At 32.3% G+C, this 23,306-nt stretch overlaps 1 protein-coding gene across 2 annotated transcripts in view; it reads left to right on the top strand.

The window, feature by feature from the left end:
• Nucleotides 1-23,306, top strand: part of Gycalpha99B (guanylate cyclase 1 soluble subunit alpha 2) — a 204,412-nt gene that overhangs the window by 45,763 nt on the left and 135,343 nt on the right. Inside the window, exons 1-4 of one of the 2 annotated variants that reach the window (XM_076418373.1) lie at nt 5,069-5,257; nt 5,316-5,392; nt 8,489-8,571; nt 8,629-8,799. In XM_076418373.1, coding sequence (XP_076274488.1) covers nt 5,171-5,257; nt 5,316-5,392; nt 8,489-8,571; nt 8,629-8,799 — 418 coding nt within the window. In that variant the 5' untranslated portion in view covers nt 5,069-5,170. Of the gene's footprint in view, nt 1-5,068; nt 5,258-5,315; nt 5,393-8,488; nt 8,572-8,628; nt 8,800-23,306 lie in introns of those variants that run through there. The other variant, XM_076418371.1, reaches the window with a different exon arrangement.

Here is a 23,306-nt window from a genome sequence, read left to right as displayed (position 1 = left end):
ATTAATCTATATTCAAAACTTTATTATTTTTTCTGACTTCTCTTTCACAAAGAATATGTATATGTGTAAAATTGTAATAAAAAAGTGGGAACCAGAAAGTGCCATGTCTGGTCAGTACGTAGTGGTATATAATTCACAATTCTTGCTAAGTCTGTCTAAGTGTTGGGATAAAAGAGGATTATTTTGTTGGATATTTTTTTTAAGCAACTGACGTTGAAAGACCTCCGTAGTAATAGCTTGATTCGGCTTTTAATTTTTTTACACTATATCTTGTTCATTGCACCATATACTAAACCATTCATCTTCTTAGGAGTCGATGTGTGTCTCCTGGACCAACCCATACCTTTTCAAGCTTGAACTTTTCGTAGTAAATTCAATTTTCATCATCAGCGAAAACGCCTCAAACAATTAGTCTTTTTTGATTTTTTTTTTTTGGACAAGGAATGAAATCGAAATATTCAACAGATTTGAAATAACATTTTCAGTCAACTGTTGTACATTACCCTCTTTTGCATTATTTATTTTACAGAATATACTAAATACAAGTTACAATTTTTTAAAAATATATTTTAAAGTCTCCTTTTACCAACTATTATTATGGGCGGAACCTACAGTTTAACGTGGGCTCCGAATAGCGGTCCTCATCATTAAGCCTACCGACTGGCGAGTGACTGGCGTGACTAGGATCATTTTCCTTGTCGGATTTTATACTCTTGCCTAGAACAATCACAAATTTTAAACAATCACAAACATACATTTACGACCATGCCCCAGCAGAATTCGGACCCGCGGCTATCCCAACAGTAGGAGGGCCGCCCTATCACCTTTACCACTGCCCCACCAAGCCGGCTATGTTGCAATTTTGATTACGATACCTCTTTCCTTTTTTATATTTAGTTTTATAGGTATTTAAATGGACACAATCCATGTTATATGTAGCCATTTAATATTTACCATTTTGCCTTATATTAGGTTATGTACTTTCGTTTGCAAAATTAGAAATGGTTTTCCACATATTTCGCAATGTTTTAAGGTTGCTTGAATAATTACTTTTCTGGGGCAGTGTCCGAAAACTCGGCATCTATCCAAGTTTTTAATTCAGCTGTATTTTTTCCTTCAAAAAGCCATATTTTATCAACCCGCAAAATTCCTTTTTATCCATTTTTTCACAATAACAAAAGTTGCTTCACTCGAAATGCTAAAATTCACAAACTAATGATCCGACAGCTCTCAAATTTATACACGCATCTTTTGAGGATTAGGGCCAAATAAAAAACAAATGGATTTAGTGCTGGTAGTGCCATCTATGTGTTAGGTCGGGGACTTTTCAATTGACCTGTTACATTAATTTGTAAATTAATATACTAAGCATATTTAATCTAAGATGTAAAATATTTATAATTTCCTGATATAAACCGTAAATATCCTCTCAGCGCCATTAAACATATTTTAACAGTATACCATCAACAACAAAGCTAATTTCTGTTACTCAGAGATGTTGCTTTCATTACCCTTAATCCGAAACACAAACAACGGTTATATATTTCAACAACAATATTCCCAAAGGCGGAAAAACGTCTACGTCTATTATAATCCCGCCTTTTATAGCGTCGGAAAAAGTCTTTCTGTTTTTGTTGGCAGAGAAAATAGTTAAAAGGGATGCGTCTGAACTACGCCTACCAGCTTTCAAGGTGTAAACTCTTTTGTCTGTTGTATTTCTCGAGATAAATGGTTGAAAGGAACAAAGTTGCGCTGAGTTAGCGATGAGACATATCCAATAAAATGTTTATAAAAATAAGATTGATGTTAGATATCAGTATAATCAAACATGAACGGAATAAGGAATGCGGAAAAACAGTTGTAGAATAACAGGAACTGTTTTTATAGTTTTTTGTATTATCTTTTCAGTGATAATTTCAATGTTTTGGATAGAAAAACCTCAATTATTTATATAAATATCAACCGATCTATTTTAATCGTTTGCGTCTTGAACCTTCTCTGATAGAACTAAAATTAATTTATTACTAAAAACTTTCTGGGCAAAAAAACTGAATTAACTGATTCGTGGCAAACGCAGAACCATATGAATGATCCCTTAAAGCTTTCCGGCATATCTGACAATTTTGTAACTGTTAAAGTTGTATTGAAAAATAGGAGAATGTATTGGTTAATTGGAAGAAAATCATAATTATCTGAACATAGTAAATTGTTATTCTACAAGTGAGTATTGCAACCTATATGGCCAAACGGAATTCATTTATGAAGATAATTCGCGAAAAGTGACATAAATACTAAACAAGTTTTCGAGATCAGAGTCCTGATAAGTATTGTAGGTGCACCCTAATACTACAGGACGGATTACTCAAACCGAGACCTTCAGAGACCTACTGTCACTAAGGAAATCCAGAGAATTGCAAGGTGACATGAGGACAGACTATCTGCATTCTCATGTCAAAATCAAAGTCACACAAATCTTGGATAACACCAGAATAGGATCAACTATCATATCAACTCAATTGGATTAAATATGCAATGATAGGGAGGAAGACGTAATACTCTGTAACCATAACGTTCAGCAATCTGATCTACCAAGCTTATTTCTAAAAAAGTATATTACATAAAATGCAATGAAATATTTCATTTATATTTACTGAGTAACAATTTGAAATAGTTCATAAATTAACATGGTTTCTTCAAAACTTATTTTGTGTATTTTAAGACATTTCTTAATTGAAGCCCTTGTTGATGCACTTGTTGTCATCTTCTCCACCAGTGTACTAGATATGGTGCATTGTCTATATCATAGTACACTGGTGGTTTCTCCAAGTTTTTTAAAAGCAGATTATTAAACCACTGAAAAAACAAGTTATGGTTCACTTCTCCATGGTAGTCAATCTTGTACATTGAGACACTAATTCTGCACCAGGAAAAACCATTGCTGTTTGCAGCATGAACAACTAAATGTCAATGAATTATTAATAAATATAATGACTAACAAAACCTAATCGATAGTTATTCCAGCGTTAAAACAACATTTGCTGGTTTATTATGCGTAATTATAAAGTTTTGAAGAATTTTGCAGACATTTTGCAGCCTCATTCACTCAAACAACATTCTATCTCTTTTTAAATACAATCAAATGAGAAGGAAAATATTTTCTGACTGTAAGACGAATTTACTTTCGACAGTCACATATTAATGACGTACGTCACTATTGTTTTGAATAGACTATATGTAATAGTTTATATATATCATCGAAATGTTTGATTTCGACATTTTAGAACTGCGGAAATTTCATTTCTGACATTGTTAGTTGATTATATCGAAAATAGGACTAAACGTTAACCGAACTAATCGGACAGTAAAATCCAGATTAATTTTAGACTGACTAGCTGATGGTTAAAGAAAATTTAATGGCCAGAAAGATGCGATTATACTGATAAGCTTTGGTGGGTAATTCGGTCCGGAGATAGGACATAAATTTGAATTAGAAGATCCGAGAAAGGTTGGAGTGTGACATTTATATAATGCAAGATTTTTCAACTGCCGCAGAGATCTGCCGTTTCATTAGTCTGCCGACTTTTCGGTTGAAAATAACCTTTAGTGGTTTTATCAACCCTTAACCTTAACCCACCTTTTTTTAACATAACTGATATTACCAGGCCAGTTAATCCTATTTGAAGACAACTATACAAAAAAAAAACAAAGGTCAATCAATACCTTTATAAAACACAGATTAAATAATCTTTAATAAATTAATATGTATTTGTGATCTTGTAATGACCGAAATTTGATCGCAATCCATTAAGTTAATAATATTTATTTAGTGAAAGAGTAATACTCAATGTATTTTTGTAATTGAATTTATTGCCTTAAATGGGAACCTCAATAATTTATATATTGTATACATTGAGGTAGCTGACTGCCAACTTGTCATTGACTATAATACCTATCCACTTATCACACAGCAAACAGTACTTATTAATTAACAACATTTTTTGGTATAATTGCTTGTCAATTTTATTTTTTTAGTATTATTTATCAATATGTATTGGATGCATATACTACCTCCAATACTTGGCTAGGTTTGATTGGTGGTTTAGGCATTTACTTACTGTGAAAGCTTAACAGAAAAATCCTAAACTGTAATATTTATGATTACTTCTAATATCATATTATACTATATCACAATAACCATTTTGATCACCATCATTTCTTCGGTAAAAATATTTCTTTCCTTGCAGTTCTATTCTCCACAAGACAAATGTATCAAACCTTTTAATACTCAAATCGGTCGCATTAATTTGTCGTCACTACTAAAGATGTAAACTGTTTTAATACCCTGTGGCCTTATACGTTATCTTGTAATTTTTTATTGGAACTTACAGTTATTCTTTCATAACATATCGAACGATATTGGCATAGAGTATTCATAAAATCATACTGATAATTGATACCTTGATAAAAAAAACCTGTCCAATTTTACCGTTGAACCAGCCTCTCATTGCCAAAATATTATCCAATCTTTTGGAACACTCCCATGTTCTTCAAGTGATTAGAAGTGATTTCTTGTTATCTTAAAAAATGTTCCATATTATTTTTTTACAGACCATTATCATTTTAATAAGTCTATTACTTATTAATTAAATTAATTATTAATTAATCAAATGGTTTAGTCTACGCACTTTACTATCTTCACATCTTCACTCTTTCGAAGTACTTCACACAAACACGTTGAAATACACTCGTTATAAGTTCTAGAGGAATATCGCGTTGTATCACTTCATTTGAAACATAGTACGGAGCACCGACAAAGGCACGCAACACTTTATTTTGGAACTGTTAAATAATGGATATATTTTGTTTGCTAAAAATCTTTTGTTCGCACTTTGACGAAATGACACATACTGAAGAGTGAAGCCTGTCAGAGAAACTTCAACATGAATTGTATAACTATTTATTGTTTTTGTTATAATGTTTTTGTGTAGTAAGGCTTCAAATTTTAAAAAATAAAGGAGGAGACTGTCGGTTTATACTCCTAAAACCAAACCAATAGGAACAATAATCACTGAGCAACTTTTATACGATTATCATAAGTTATATAAATTATGCATTGTATCCGAAATAGGACACCTAAGGATAAAAGCCTTCGTCGTTACGACTTACGAACATGCAACCCGACAATTTACTCGTTCTCGCTGCCACGGGATCAAAGTATTTTCACGGAATAAAAGACACGGACGCCAGGAAAATAAATGTATCTCGTCCCGTTTCCTACATCCCGCTTTTACAAGTGTTTTTCCATTCTGTTACAGAACGAATTCGTCCAGCAAGCCGTCAGGAGTTTGCTTCTGAAAGAACGTGAGACCGATCCATTTAAGTATTCTTGCTTGTAAGTACACTAATTCTTTCTATTGGTTGTTTACTTTACTCGGGCTATGCTGCGGTCGTGTTGGTTTATTGGGAAAATAAGTTTAAAACGAATGCGGTTATTTCAATTTTGATTTTATCAAGAAAAGAAAACAGAGTCGCCTATACTACTTGGAAAGGCAGACGTAGGAGTGGAAGAATAACGTTTTCTTGTAGAATAAGAGGTTCATATTTAACGTTTGATGTTGTCTCTACTGAACCAAAAACAGAGAAAATTATATTTCTTGAGACTTCCACGTAGTTCTTCCAATACAGCAACCACTTTTAAAAAAGCACAAACTTTCAAGTTGTATTGTTTATATAGACTACTCAAACCAGCAGTGAACTCACATCATTTGAATTGATGATGCAACGTTGCCACGTCAACTCTGAGTTTTAGTACATTTTGACTTTGGCATATGACAAAATTCTATTCTAAATAAAATAATTAAACAAAATGATGTCTATTATAATTTATTTTAACATAATAGTACATCAAATGCATATATTATCAAAGAACTTCAAACTATAATTAATTACATAGCCACACTAATTTATAGGTGTGAGTTGTTTTATTATATTTACTTTGAACTCTTTTATACACCATCCGTCATGTAGAGTTCCAGGCGCGTTTTTTTATGTAGTGGTATAGAGTACCCGAAGGTCTAATCCACGTAATAAAGAATTGTATATCTGAGTTATGTATTTTCCTTTCATTAGAAAGCATATTTACCTTTTACGCTTAGTTTTTGTTTCCTTGCAAACTCATTTTGATATTACTATATTTCCCTTTAGTTGGTTCTGTTACTAGCTATCATCTTTCTTAATAAAACTACATTTAATCACTACATTCTTCTTAATGCATTTGCCATATCTGCCAAACAGTTAGTATAACTTTTCTCCTGATACATTTTAAACAAGCTTTCATGTGCATACTGAACAATAACAAACATACACATTTACGCTCTATAATACAATTTCCTACAGTTAAAGTATATTAATTATATACTGACCTTTAGTTGTTTCCTCCTTCATCATACTGTCTTGGTAATTCTTACCATTGAATCATAAACCAACATTCATAAAGTTTTTTATTCAATCACTGCCATTTTCAGAAACGGGTCCTTTTTGTCCTTCCACTGTTATTTTGAATAGAATATATTTTTGATTAAATCTAAAATTAGTTTCATGTTTGCATACGTTCCTTTTAAAATCACTGTATATGCAATAGGTATGGAAGGATATCGGCTGCAATTGTGGAGTAATACAGCTTTCGAGAATAAATATTATTCACCCTGTTACAAAGGAATATGACGTTTTAGTCTCTAATACCTTAACAAAGGATTAGCGAATTCAAAACGCGTTACCTTGTTTATGTTAGTTTATTTATGTTTGTTATGAATTGTTGTTATAAATTGTCTCACCTTTGTTATATTTCACCAAATAATTCAATACTTGACAACATTCGACTAATAACACTAAAAATTATGAATAATACTCTGTTTTCGAAAAGTTATCGATATTTTTCCAGAATGATCGTAGAAAGAAATAAGAAAAGAAGTTTTTAAAAAAAAAGTTGTTACTTTCGTATACCGTTACGTATTAACACATATTGAATAAATTTTTCCCAATGAATGCCTTTTTGAAGTGAGTTGTGTATTAAATAATTTGTGTTTTTAAAGTATATAAACAATACCTACTTCAAAAAGAAACATTAAACATAACAGGTCAATTGAAAAGTTCCTGGTCTACCATAGTAAAACACATTTTTTTGGCAAAATTTTCTTTTTATTCAACATAATTCCCTTCAAGGGTGATATACTAATTATAGCGACCCTCCAATTTTTCGATACCATTTTTGTAGTACGATTTACCCTTTGCTTCAAAATAGGCCTCAGTTTTGTCGATCACCTCTTCATTCAACGAAAATTTTTCCCAGCTAGCATTCTTTTGAGAATCTGAAAACAGGAAACAGTTGCTGAAATACGGTTGATGAAATATGATAATACATTTTTGCCATCGTTTTCACTGACTTGTGACACGGTGCATTGTCTTCGTCAAGCAGGACTTTCTTTTCCTTTGAATACGGTCGATTTTCGGCGATCTCGTCTTTCAAATAGTCCAATAACGCTATGTAATAGTTGCTACTGAAGGTCCTTCTTTTTTAAGTAGTCAATGAAAATTATTCCATGCGCATCCCAAAATATAGACGCCATAACCTTGACAGCCGACTGTTGGGTTTTCCCACGCTTTGGAGCGTGTTCATCGTGTTCATCGTCTGCAGTCCACTCGGATGAATGTCGGTTGGATTTCGGAGTGAAATGATGAAGCCATATTTCATTCATTGTTACATATCGTCGCAAAAACTCAGGTTTATTACGCTTGATCATCTTCAAACACTGCTCTGAATCATCAACTCGTCGTTGTTTTTGGTCAAAAGTGAACTCGAGCGGCGCCCACTTTGCACAGAGCTTTCTCATACCCAACTATTAGTGAATGATATAGGGTGCCTGCCATTTCATTCAATTTCAATTCACGGTCATTCAAAATGATTTTGTGGATTTTTTAAATGTTTCCGTCGGTAACATCCTCTTTTGGGCTTCCACTGTGTTCACCGCCTTAGGTGCTCATTTCACCATGTCTAAACTGGCATACCAATCGTTGATGGTTGATTTTCCTGGGACAGTGTCCGGAAACTCATCAAGCCAACAACAACAGTTGCTTCACTCAAACTGTTATAAATCACAAAATAACGATCGGACAGCTTTCAATTTTATACACCCATGTTTTGAGGGATACGGCTAACTACAAACATATGGATTTAATTCTAGTAGCGCCATCTGTGTATCAGGCCTGGGACTTTTCTATTGACCTGTTATAATATGAAATATCACCAAAAATAATTCTAATTTTGAATTAAAATTAAAACTGACCAATTCATCAAGCACCATAATATTTTCTAATGTTATCACAAAGGTCTTTCATACATTTTTCTCGTCAGTTCTTTTCGAATTTAAATATAAAATTTTTTAAACTGAGTCGCAGCGAACAACCCGACGCTAACTCGTCCTCTTTTCAGGAATAAACTGCCACAAAATGTGGCCAATTGCCACCATTACGCTTATCTGGAGGACGTATTCGAGCTACTTCACGACGAGAATGGTAAGACATTTTCTTTTAAAACGTTCCGGCAAAGTAGTGGCGTTCTCGCTGTTGCAGGCACCGACGAGGTCGAATTTTTCGACAAACTGGGTCAGGAACTGGTCACAATATGCTGTTCGGAAGGAATGGATCGAGCTTTCAAATGTCTGGGAAGTAATTTCAAGGAGTTTCTAACGACGCTCGATGGCGTACACGACGTGCTTAAATATCAAGAGGACATAAACGACGGTATGACTTTTTTTGTTGGTTTTCAAAATTAATTATTTAATTTAATTGGATTTCTGTAACAAATCATTAGTTAATTAATCAGAATTATTCAGTCGTTAACAGATAATAGAAATAATTTTAATATTTAGTGTAGGTCAGTGTTTTCGTCACCCTGTTTGACAATAAAATATCTGTCTGTGAGGTACGACTACAGCAGTTGAAAGTGCGAATGGGGCAAAAGCTTTTTCAATTTAACATGTAGTCGGTTAACATCTTGTCGAAGGCCTGAGAAATCTCGAGAAATGCAGCGGAGCAATATTTTTTATCGTTTAAGTCGACGGAATCTGGAAATTGCACTAACAAATATGCAAAAACAATTAGATGCACTACAACTCCTAATAAAAAACCAAAACACATACAATCCAACTAGCATTCCCGTAGTGAACCAGTGCACTGAAAACAAATTGCCTGTAAACTATGAAACAGACGAGGAAGAATTGCAAAAAGAAGTAGGCTGGATAACAGTTAAAAGAAATAAGAAACGAAAAGCAAACTACACACCTGAAGCTTCACCACAACAATCAAAAACCATTAAAGCACAAGAATTGAATAAAGAAATAAAAGTGCCGAGACCACCTCCAATTATAGTAAGTAATGTCACAGACTTTGACTTGCTATATGAAACAATGAAAACAAATAATATACTATTTAGAGCAACAACATTAAACAATGGACAAATCAAATTAAACGCCGAATGTCGTAAAACTTTTACGAAAATTGCTGAGTGCTTGGAATTCCTAAAATTACAATGGCACTCGTATGAAGATAAGCAAACCAGAGACATTAAAGTAATGGCAAGAGGGCTTCCACCGACAGCTAAAACTACTAAAATAGTGGAAGAGTTAATAAAAAATGGACTTAAATGTACTGACGTCACAAATATCCTGAAAAAAGAACGAAATAAAAATAACAATGGAGAAATAGTTGTCCAGAAGAAGCCTTTACCACTGTTTATGTTATCATTCCAACATAACACGGACATAAAAGCAATTTATGAAATTAAACAAATTCTAGGAGTCGAAGTAAAAATAGAACCTCTTAGAAAGGCAAATCTTGTGCCACAGTGCAAGAGATGCCAATTACATGGACACACACAAAAATTCTGTAAAAGGGAACCAAGGTGTGTAAAATGCTCAGGAAAACACATCACGGGAGAATGCAAAAAACCCAAAGGAACAAAAGCGAAATGTGCGAATTGCAATGAAGCGCATCCAGCAAGCTACAGAGGATGCGTAGTTGCGAAAACATTCCAAGAGAGAAGAAATAAAATCAGTCAGGCTAAAGAGCAAAAAACAGTGACTCAAAATAAACAACCAAAAATGTACAACGAAATCAACGATGAAATGACCTATGCTCAAAGCATAAACCAAACCGCTCAAAAAGAAACAAAAAAAGAAGACGTTACAACCAACGAACTGCTATTGAAACTTATAGCAAAGCTGGACAACCAGGAAAAGATTATTGAATCGTTTTCTGAAAGATTACTTAAACTCGAAAACAATAGGGCGGTGGCCTCAAGAACTAAAAATGGCAAGTAAAGACATCCGCATCGCAATTTGGAATGCTAATGGGATTCAGAAACATCACGCTGACCTACAAGTATTCCTAGAATTGCAAAAAATAGATATTTGCTTAATATCTGAAACCCATTTGACAAAGGAATCCTTTATTAAATTTAGAGGATATTACTTTTACCACACCATTCATCCAGCTAACACAGCAAGAGGAGGAAGTGCAATAATAATAAAAAATAATATATGCCATCATCAAGAACCCGGACTCAGTTTAGCAGAAAATCAGGTAACGGCAGTAACTGTTATATCTAGCAAATACAGGGTTACATTAGCTTCCATATATAGCCCTCCAAGATACAACCAAAAAAAAGAAAATTACTTGAATGTTCTAAACAACCTAGGAGAAAAATTTATAATCGGTGGTGATTTCAATGCTAAAAATACAAGATGGGGATCTAGAATGACGACAACTAAAGGTAATGAATTACATAAAGCAGCTGCTGAACTAGGGTGCAGTTACATGTCGACAGGAAAACCAACTTATTGGCCTACCGATCCAGAGAAAACTCCAGACCTGTTAGACTTCTTTATAGCTAGAAACATAACCACTAACTACATGGAAGTTGAAGAAAATTTTGACTTAAGTTCAGATCACACACCTGTGATTTTGACGCTGAGTGAAAACATTATAAGAAAACAACAAAATCCAACATTAACCAACAAGAGGACAGACTGGGAGGGATTTGTTGAAGAAATAAACAATCGAATTCAACTAAATGTTCCCCTTAAGACAGAAGACCAATTAAATTATGAAACCGAAAAATTCGTTGCAGACATCCAACAGGCTGCTTGGAATAACACTCCAGAAATTAAAACTTCAACCAAAGGAATAAATTACCCGAAAGAAATCAAGGAAATGGTAGCTGAAAAACGAAAACTACGGAAAAAATGGCAGCAAAATAGAACACCTGAAAATAAGAATATCTTAAACAACATAACACAAAGGTTGAAGAGGGAAATTTTGGAAATTAAAAACAATTCCATAAATAACTATCTACGAAATTTAACAGATGACAAGAACACAGACTACTCGCTCTGGAAAGCCACTAAATACCTAAAACGATCCTGTCTACATAGTCCTCCGATAAGAAACATGCATGGAAGTTGGGCACGCAGCAACCTGGAGAAAGCAGAAGCATTCGCTGACCATTTAGAGAAAACTTTCAAACCAAACGAAAGTGAAATTGAACATACTTTACCGGACATAGACGGCGAAAATTCGACAATTCAATTAACAACTCCGAAAGAAGTCACCAACGTTATTAAAACTAACATCAAGCCAAATAAATCACCAGGCTATGATTTAATAACAGGGCAATTGCTGCACAATCTGCCAAGAAAGGGTATTATAAAGCTCACTAACTTAATCAATGCAGCATTTCGACTGAAATATGTCCCAGACGTTTGGAAAATGGCTGAAATAATAATGGTTCCAAAACCTGGAAAATCACCAAATGATATAAAAGCTTATCGACCTATCTCACTGTTACCGATGATAGCTAAGGTATTTGAAAAGCTCCTCTTGAAAAGATTAAAACCAATTATAGAGAGAAAAAACCTAATACCAACACACCAGTTTGGGTTTATTACCAAACATTCAACGATTGATCAAGTGCATAGAATAACAGATGTTATTGAAAAAGCCTATGAAGATAATAAAGTATGCTCAGCTGTATTCTTAGATGTAGCACAAGCTTTCGACAAGGTATGGCACAAAGGCCTCGTCCATAAGCTACAGAAAATATTACCGAAGCAACACACCGAACTATTAAAATCTTACATCACAGCCAGAATGTTTAGAGTGAAACAAGAGGAAGCTTACTCTACAATAAAAGAAGCTAAAGCAGGTGTACCACAAGGAAGTGTACTGGGGCCAATTCTGTACCTACTTTATACATGTGATATACCACAAATCGAAAACATTACAATGGCTACATTTGCTGATGATACTGCTATTCTTGCTGTCGGAAACAATAGCGAAGAAGCAACCCGAAACCTACAACAGGCTACTGACGCTATAAATAAATGGACCCAAATCTGGAAAATACAAATTAACCAAAACAAATCTGTGCATGTTCAATTCACCTATAAACAGGCCGCGCTTACACCATTGACCATAAACCACACTGTCATACCATACAGCAATAATGCTAAGTATCTCGGAATGACACTTGATGCAAAACTACGGTGGAAGGAACATGTCAAAAAGAAAAGAAAAGAACTTGAGTTAAAATATAGAAAAATGTATTGGCTAATTGGAAGAAAATCTCAATTAACTATACATAATAAATTACTTCTATATAAACAAATATTAAAACCTATATGGACACACGGAATACAATTATGGGGATGTTCCGCAAAAAGCAACATAAATCTAATACAAGTTTTCCAGAACAAAGTCCTAAGAAGCATCGTAGGTGCACCCAGATATTACCGGACCATTTATTTACATCGAGATCTTCAGATACCGACTGTCAATCAAGAAATTAAAAGAATTGCAAAGAGACATGAGGAGAGACTTCACTCTCATGTTAATTTCGAAGTATTACAACTCTTGGACAACACCAAAACCGGACGCAGACTCAAAAGGACCAAACCATTTGAACTTGTGTAGTGTGTTGTAGTGTAGTGCAGTGAGGTGCATTAGAAAAAACTCAAAGTGTTAAAACAATTATTATTATGTTAGAGACTATGTAGGACTGATGAGTCCTATTAGATATATACCTAGATTTAAGCTATTATAAGGACAAATTGTAGGTTAGTCGGCAACGACTAGTAACAATGTATATAATTATAAAAAAAAAAAAAAAAAAATCGTTTAAGTTTTTCTGAGTTCGGTTAACTAATCTATGTATTTGTTCTAGTGTTCCGTGTTTATTTCGGAACCTAAATTGATGGTCTGGTATAATATTTATCTCTTTGATTCAGTATAATCACATAATAATCTCAGTCAGCCTTACGAGAAGCCTGTTGTCTTCTGTCGTACCGTACTGTCGAAAATTCGTATATAAACTATAAATTGTGGTTTTGTGAGGCACTGGAAGATTAGGATATTTTTGATGCAATTTCTGCTAAGTGCCAATAATGGAACGATTATTTTCAATATATTTTGTCGCTATTTCTGCTCGTTCTTGTAGCGTATGTTTATGCACATGAAAATTTGGACTTCTACACAACAAAATGGTTAAAGTCAAACTGAGCTAAACGTCACATAACCAAGCGAGCAATCAAATTAGAAACGAGACAATTGCCTCACCTGTTATAAGATTTTAATTGTTCAATATGCTGTTTCGTTAAGGTTTTCTGTAGTTTATGAGCAAGGCCGTTACCTGATCGAAGGTTTGCGTCACATCTAACAATATAGCTGAATATACCTTTTTACTAGGGTTGGAAACTATCGGCTGAAAACAGTCGAAACAGTCGACAGTGGCAAAAAATTCGAAACAGTCGATAGTCAAAAAACTAGCGAGTGGAAGGAGTAATTATTACTTTCTGTTTTTTTTGTTTTTGGGTTGACTGTTTTGTTAAATTCGTGATATCAAACGAAGATATACGAACCCTTTCCTGTATAAATTTTGAGAGGGGAAAGGACAGAGATAATTGCTTGGAGCAGTTAATTTAATACGTGCTTATATTTTCCAACGGTAGTGTAAACGAGACGGAGATTTACATATTCCTTCACGTACCAAATTTAAAAAAGAAAGGAAAAAAATAATTAGTGAATACTATTAACATGCAATTAATAATTTCATTTTAAACGAAGTAGAATAACTTTTACATTTGAATGCTCTGTGGATCTGTAAATAGGAATTCAATTTTTCTATGGAATGAAATAATACCCCAAAAATGTTTAATCGTTTTTTAATATGTAAATTGCTGTTTCCAAATAGTATACTATAATAAATATAAACAATATAATAGAACTTAAAGAAAACCTAAAAACTAAAGATGTACAATAACCATAAATACTAAATAAAAATCAAAAACATATACCTCATTATAGAAAAAATACTTATTCATGACATAATTAAAGATGATCGCACAATAACTACTAGACCTGTTTTAAACAAAAATCAAGATAGTAATCGAAATATTACCTATTATTTCCATAAAAACAGTTAAAAGTATTTTACTATTTATCATTCACTATTTTAACCTTTTTAACCTATTACATTAACAAATTTACATTGAAAAATATCGTTCCAAAATGCTGCTATATTAATATACAATATATTGTTATTTACAAGAAAACTACCAAAAAATCATAATAAAACTATATATATCATATATAAATCTATGTAGGCATAAATTGGGTGCTTCTTTCTCAAAGGCTGCGGCTAGGACGACAATCAGAACGTTAAAAATCAGTCGAATGAAACTAGTATACCCAAAAATAGTAACTAAAAGTACACGACTGAAACAGTCGATAGTAAATAGTAGCAAAATCAGTCGGACCAAAAATAGCGACTGAAACAGTCGATGAAACAGTCAATCCAAAAAATTAGTAAAAAGAGTCGAACCAAAAATAGCGACTGAATTAGTGGCTAGTTTCCTGAAATAAAAAGTAGTCAATTACTAAACAGTCGATAGTTGATATTAGTCGATAGTTCCCAACATTACTTTTTACCTTAATAGGCAAGTATTTTAAACTAGCGACCCGCCCCGGCTTCGCACGGGTGTAATGCTGATACTAAATTAAATACACTACAGAAAAAATATGAACGTTGTATATAAAAACATAGCGGCCCGCTCCGACTTTGCACGGGCATAAAATATATATGCCTATGTCACTCAATGAAAACATGATTAAAATCGATCCAGTATTTTTGGTTCATTCATTACTGCCCTTGGCCTGCACGCATTAAATTTGGAGTAAAACAATTCCTCTTCCCCTATACTTACTATGAAGATTTCCTGCTATCTTTCGAATATCTAAATTCATACAATTTTTATTACACTACACATTTTTAAACGCAAATTTTAAATTTGTAATATCTCCGAAAATGTTTGTTTAATTTACATGCTGTAAGGAACCATATTGATCTATATTAATTGCACACTGTATTTAAGGTACTTAATTCGATAAGGATTAATGTCGTATTGCTTAAAATAGCTTCGTAAATAAGCCATTTTCTCACGTAAAAAGTAAACAATAAAAATGGTTAATGTGGGTTATCCCTAAAAGATAAACATATACCATCGCGGACTTTTTTGTAGACCTTTTTATGGTGTACAATACTGTAGTACATTAATTTGATCTAACTCGTAGGGTTAAGCAGCGTTTTTGCTAATTGCTAAATAAGCCTAAAAAAATAGGTTAATTTACGACATCACGTTAGAAACCTCTAAAATTAGCAATGTTGCCTTAGTATATTATGCATGTATTATACATATAAACCTTCCTCTTGAATCACTCTATCTATTGAAAAAAACCGCATCAAAATCCGTTGCGTAGTTTTAAAGATTTAAGCGCACATAGGGATATAGGGACAGAAAAGGCGACTTTGTTTTATACTATGTAGTGATAAAACGACAAACATACCCGAAAGGGAAAACCTGACTGTACCGGATGCCGACCGAAACGTCGCCCCTGCATCCTAATATTATTCAGCGTACCCCTCCCCGATAACAAGCTGCAAAAAAAAGATTTATCCCGTCTCTATTACGAGAGGATAAATTCAATCCCGAACAGATCGACGGCGGAACGGTTCCGTGGATTCCTTTTTGGCCACATTTGCAATTTTAATCTCTCCCGATGATAACTATTGTGCCAAGGCAACGTAGCATAATAAAACCCGAACGAATAAAGCGATCTACCAACGAAAACAAAAAGATTTAGGCGAGCGGGGCCCGCTCTTCGTCTTGGATCCGTCAGAATGTTCTATCGAGACTGGATGGGCCGCCAGGGCATTGAGGTACGCGATTTTATTTTAATTTTATTTTTACCTCTCGGATTTTTCTTTTCCAGATTGTTCAGAATCGAAATTTATATGACGGAATATATATAGTCGATTCAAAACAGCACTGTACCTACATGATTCGTCAAAACGTCGCAATCTTGCTGCAGCAACTCTGAGTTTTAATACATTTTGGCTCTGACATATAACAAAATTCTAATCTAAATAAAATAATGAAACAGAAATGTTATGTATTATAATTTATTTTAACGTTATAGTACATCTAATGTATATATTACCGATTTTCGTTCCTCTCACCTCAAAATACATATATTCTGAGAGTTTTACCTTTATTCGAGATATCAAAAAATATCGCAGTTTTTCCATGCAAATGGTCGGAAATTTTGCGATTTTTTGCCATTTTCAATGTTTTTGTTCCCATTTCTGTTCAAGTGATATCAGGTTAATATAAATTACCATGTTTATAAAGAATTTTACGCTGAATCGAATGGTGATATAATAAATTGAGTACAATGTTTTGTTTCTAAGATATATGATAAAAAGTGTATTTTCAAAAAACAGATGGATCTCGGTTTTTCTTACATATCTTTCAAACGGTCTGTTCTAAAGCAATTTAAGATGGATTTTCGTTCCTCGCACCCCCAAATACATATAATCTGAGAGTTTTATCTTTTTCCGAGATATTGAAAAATATCGCAGTTTTTCCATGCAAATGGTCGGAAATTTTGCGATTTTTTGCCATTTTCAATGTTTTTGTTCCCATTTCTGTTCAAGTAATATCAGATTAATATAAATTACCACGTTTATAAAGAGTTTTACGCTGAATCGAATAGTGATATAATAAATTGTGTACAATGTTTAGTTTCTAAGATATATGATAAAAAGTTTATTTTCAAAAAAACAGATGGATTTCGGTTTTTCTTACATATCTTTGAAACGGTCAGTTCCAAAGCAATTTACCATGGATTTTCGTTCCTATCACCCGAAAATACATATATACTGAGAATTTTATTTTTATCCGAGATATTAAAAAATATCGCAGTTTTTCCATGCAAATGGTCGGAAATTTTGCGATTTTTTGCCATTTTCAATGTTTTTGTTCCCATTTCTGTTCAAGTAATATCAGGTTAATATAAATTACCATGTTTATAAAGAATTTTACGCTGAATCGAATGGTGATATAATAAATTGTGTACAATGTTTAGTTTCTAAGATATATGATAAAAAGTGTATTTTCATAAAACAGATGGATCTCGGTTTTTCTTACATATCTTTCAAACGGTCAGTTCTAAAGCAATTTACCATGGATTTTCGTTCCTATCACCCGAAAATACATATATTCTGGGAGTTTTAACTTTATCCAAGATATTGAAAAATATCGCAGTTTTTCCATGCAAATGGTCGGAAATTTTGCGATTTTTTGCCATTTTCAATGTTTTTTGTTCCCATTTCTGTTCAAGTGATATCAGGTTAATATAAATTACCATGTTTATAAAGAATTTTACGCTGAATCGAATGGTGATATAATAAATTGTGTACAATGTTTAGTTTCTAAGATATATGATAAAAAGTGTATTTTCAAAAAACAGATGGATCTCGGTTTTTCTTACATAACTTTGAAACGGTCAGTTCTAAAGCAATTTAACATGGATTTTCGTTCCTCGCACCCCCAAATACATATATTCTGAGAGTTTTAACTTTATCCAAGATATTGAAAAATATCGCAGTTTTTCCATGCAAATGGTCGGAAATTTTGCGATTTTTTGCCATTTTCAATGTTTTTGTTCCCATTTCTGTTCAAGTGATATCAGGTTAATATAAATTACCATGTTTATAAAGAATTTTACGCTGAATCGAATGGAGATATAATAAATTGTGTACAGTGTTTAGTTTCTAAGATATATGATAAAAAGTGTATTTTCATAAAACAGATGGATCTCGGTTTTTCTTACATATCTTTCAAACGGTCAGTTCTAAAGCAATTTACCATGGATTTTCGTTCCTATCACCCGAAAATACATATATTCTGAGAGTTTTAACTTTATCCAAGATATTGAAAAATATCGCAGTTTTTCCATGCAAATGGTCGGAAATTTTGCGATTTTTTGCCATTTTCAATGTTTTTGTTCCCATTTCTGTTCAAGTGATATCAGGTTAATATAAATTACCATGTTTATAAAGAATTTTACGCTGAATCGAATGGTGATATAATAAATTGAGTACAATGTTTTGTTTCTAAGATATATGATAAAAAGTGTATTTTCAAAAAACAGATGGATATAAGTTTTTCTTACATATCTTTGAAATGGTCAGTTCTAAAGCAATTTAACATGGATTTTCGTTCCTCGTACCCCCAAATACATATATTCTGAGAGTTTTAACTTTATCCAAGATATTGAAAAATATTGCAGTTTTTCCATGCAAATGGTCGGAAATTTTGCGAATTTTTGCCATTTTCAATGTTTTTGTTCCCATTTCTGTTCAAGTGATATCAGGTTAATATAAATTACCATGTTTATAAAGAATTTTACGCTGAATCGAATGGTGATATAATAAATTGTGTACAATGTTTAATTTCTAAGATATATGATAAAAAGTGTATTTTCAAAAAACAGATGGATCTCGGTTTTTCTTACATAACTTTGAAACGGTCATTTCTAAAGCAATTTACCATGGATTTTCGTTCCTCTCACCTCAAAATACATATATTCTGAGAGTTTTATCTTTATCCGAGATATCAAAAAATATCACAGTTTTTCCATGCAAATGGTCGGAAATTTTGCGATTTTTTGCCATTTTCAATGTTTCTGTTCCCATTTCTGTTCAAGTAATATCAGGTTAATATAAACTACCATGTTTATAAAGAATTTTACGCTGAATCGAATGGTGATATAATAAATTGTGTACAATGTTTAGTTTCTAAGATATATGATAAAAAGTGTATTTTCAAAAAACAGATGGATCTCGGTTTTTCTTACATAACTTTGAAACGGTCATTTCTAAAGCAATTTACCATGGATTTTCGTTCCTCTCACCTCAAAATACATATATTCTGAGAGTTTTACCTTTATCCGAAATATCCAAAAATATCGCAGTTTTTCCATGCAAATGGTCGGAAATTTTGCGATTTTTTGCCATTTTCAATGTTTTTGTTCCCATTTCTGTTCAAGTGATATCAGGTTAATATAAATTACCATGTTTATAAAGAATTTTACGCTGAATCGAATGGTGATATAATAAATTGAGTACAATGTTTTGTTTCTAAGATATATGATAAAAAGTGTATTTTCAAAAAACAGATGGATCTCGGTTTTTCTTACATATCTTTCAAACGGTCAGTTCTAAAGAAACTTACCATGGATTTTCGTTCCTATCACCCGAAAATACATATATTCTGAGAATTTTATTTTTATCCGAGATATTAAAAAATATCGCAGTTTTTCCATGCAAATGGTCAGAAATTTTGCGATTTTTTGCCATTTTCAATGTTTCTGTTCCCATTTCTGTTCAAGTAATATCAGGTTAATATAAATTACCATGTATATAAATAATTTTACGCTGAATCGAATGGTGATATAATAAATTGAGTACAATGTTTTGTTACTAAGATATATGATAAAAAGTGTATTTTCAAAAAACAGATGGATCTCGGTTTTTCTAACATATCTTTCAAACGGTCAGTTCTAAAGCAATTTAAGATAGATTTTCGTTCCTTGCACCCCCAAATACATATAATCTGAGAGTTTTATCTTTTTCCGAGATATTAAAAAATATCGCACTTTTTCCATGCCAAATGGTCGGAAATTTTGCGATTTTTTGCCATTTTCAATGTTTTTGATCCCATTTCTGTTCAAGTAATATCAGATTAATATAAATTACCATGTTTATAAAGAGTTTTACGCTGAATCGAATAGTGATATAATAAATTGTGTACAATGTTTAGTTTCTAAGATATATGATAAAAAGTTTATTTTCAAAAAAACAGATGGATTTCGGTTTTTCTTACATATCTTTGAAACGGTCAGTTCTAAAGCAATTTACCATGGATTTTCGTTCCTATCACCCGAAAATACATATATTCTGAGAATTTTATTTTTATCCGAGATATTAAAAAATATCGCAGTTTTTCCATGCAAATGGTCGGAAATTTTGCGATTTTTTGCCATTTTCAATGTTTTTGTTCCCATTTCTGTTCAAGTGATATCAGATTAATATAAATTACCATGTTTATAAAGAGTTTTACGCTGAATCGAATAGTGATATAATAAATTGTGTACAATGTTTAGTTTCTAAGATATATGATAAAAAGTTTATTTTCAAAAAAACAGATGGATTTCGGTTTTTCTTACATATCTTTGAAACGGTCAGTTCTAAAGCAATTTACCATGGATTTTCGTTCCTATCACCCGAAAATACATATATTCTGAGAGTTTTATTTTTATCCGAGATATTAAAAAATATCGCAGTTTTTCCATGCAAATGGTCGGAAATTTTGCGATTTTTTGCCATTTTCAATGTTTTTGTTCCCATTTCTGTTCAAGTGATATCAGGTTAATATAAATTACCATGTTTATAAAGAATTTTACGCTGAATCGAATGGTGATATAATAAATTGTGTACAATGTTTAGTTTCTAAGATATATGATAAAAAGTGTATTTTCAAAAAAACAGATGGATTTCGGTTTTTCTTACATATCTTTGAAACGGTCAGTTCTAAAGCAATTTACCATGGATTTTCGTTCCTATCACCCGAAAATACATATATTCTGAGAATTTTATTTTTATCCGAGATATTAAAAAATATCACAGTTTTTCCATGCAAATGGTCGGAAATTTTGCGATTTTTTGCCATTTTCAATGTTTTTGTTCCCATTTCTGTTCAAGTGATATCAGGTTAATATAAATTACCATGTTTATAAAGAATTTTACGCTGAATCGAATGGTGATATAATAAATTGTGTACAATGTTTAGTTTCTAAGATATATGATAAAAAGTGTATTTTCAAAAAACAGATGGATCTCGGTTTTTCTTACATATCTTTGAAACGGCCAGTTCTAAAGCAATTTAACATGGATTTTTGTTCCTCGCATCCCCAAATACATATATTCTGAGAGTTTTAACTTTATCCAATATCCGAGATATCAAAAAATATCGCAGTTTTTCCATGCAAATGGTCGGAAGTTTTGCGATTTTTTGCCATTTTCAATGTTTTTGTTCCCATTTCTGTTCAAGTGATATCAGGTTAATATAAATTACCATGTTTATAAAGAATTTTACGCTGAATCGAATGGTGATATAATAAATTGAGTACAATGTTTTGTTTCTAAGATATATGATAAAAAGTGTATTTTCAAAAAACAGATGGATCTCGGTTTTTCTTACATATCTTTCAAACGGTCAGTTCTAAAGCAAATTACCATGGATTTTCGTTCCTATCACCCGAAAATACATATATTCTGAGAGTTTTATTTTTATCCGAGATATTGAAAAATATCGCAGTTTTTCCATGCAAATGGTCGGAAATTTTGCGATTTTTTGCCATTTTCAATGTTTTTGTTCCCATTTCTGTTCAAGTGATATCAGATTAATATAAATTACCATGTTTATAAAGAGTTTTACGCTGAATCGAATAGTGATATAATAAATTGTGTACAATGTTTAGTTTCTAAGATATATGATAAAAAGTTTATTTTCAAAAAAACAGATGGATTTCGGTTTTTCTTACATATCTTTGAAACGGTCAGTTCTAAAGCAATTTACCATGGATTTTCGTTCCTATCACCCGAAAATACATATATTCTGAGAGTTTTATTTTTATCCGAGATATTAAAAAATATCGCAGTTTTTCCATGCAAATGGTCGGAAATTTTGCGATTTTTTGCCATTTTCAATGTTTTTGTTCCCATTTCTGTTCAAGTGATATCAGGTTAATATAAATTACCATGTTTATAAAGAATTTTACGCTGAATCGAATGGTGATATAATAAATTGTGTACAATGTTTAGTTTCTAAGATATATGATAAAAAGTTTATTTTCAAAAAAACAGATGGATTTCGGTTTTTCTTACATATCTTTGAAACGGTCAGTTCTAAAGCAATTTACCATGGATTTTCGTTCCTATCACCCGAAAATACATATATTCTGAGAATTTTATTTTTATCCGAGATATTAAAAAATATCACAGTTTTTCCATGCAAATGGTCGGAAATTTTGCGATTTTTTGCCATTTTCAATGTTTTTGTTCCCATTTCTGTTCAAGTGATATCAGGTTAATATAAATTACCATGTTTATAAAGAATTTTACGCTGAATCGAATGGTGATATAATAAATTGTGTACAATGTTTAGTTTCTAAGATATATGATAAAAAGTGTATTTTCAAAAAACAGATGGATCTCGGTTTTTCTTACATATCTTTGAAACGGTCAGTTCTAAAGCAATTTAACATGGATTTTCGTTCCTCGCACCCCCAAATACATATATTCTGAGAGTTTTAACTTTATCCAATATATTGAATTTTTGCCGAGATATCAAAAAATATCGCAGTTTTTCCATGCAAATGGTCGGAAATTTTGCGATTTTAGCCATTTTCAATGTTTCTGTTCCCATTTCTGTTCAAGTAATATCAGGTTAATATAAATTACCATGTTTATAAAGAATTTTACGCTGAATCGAATGGTGATATAATAAATTGAGTACAATGTTTTGTTTCTAAGATATATGATAAAAAGTGTATTTTCAAAAAACAGATGGATCTCGGTTTTTCTTACATATCTTTCAAACGGTCAGTTCTAAAGCAATTTAAGATGGATTTTCGTTCCTCGCACCCCCAAATACATATAATCTGAGAGTTTTATCTTTTTCCGAGATATTGAAAAATATCGCAGTTTTTCCATGCCAAATGGTCGGAAATTTTGCGATTTTTTGCCATTTTCAATGTTTTTGATCCCATTTCTGTTCAAGTGATACCAGGTT

Source organism: Rhynchophorus ferrugineus, unplaced genomic scaffold, assembly GCF_030347505.1.
Source record: "Rhynchophorus ferrugineus isolate W39M unplaced genomic scaffold, kcgeb_rfMv2 rfM11, whole genome shotgun sequence".
NCBI lineage: Eukaryota > Metazoa > Arthropoda > Insecta > Coleoptera > Curculionidae > Rhynchophorus > Rhynchophorus ferrugineus.
This window is presented reverse-complemented; position numbering and strand designations above follow the sequence as displayed.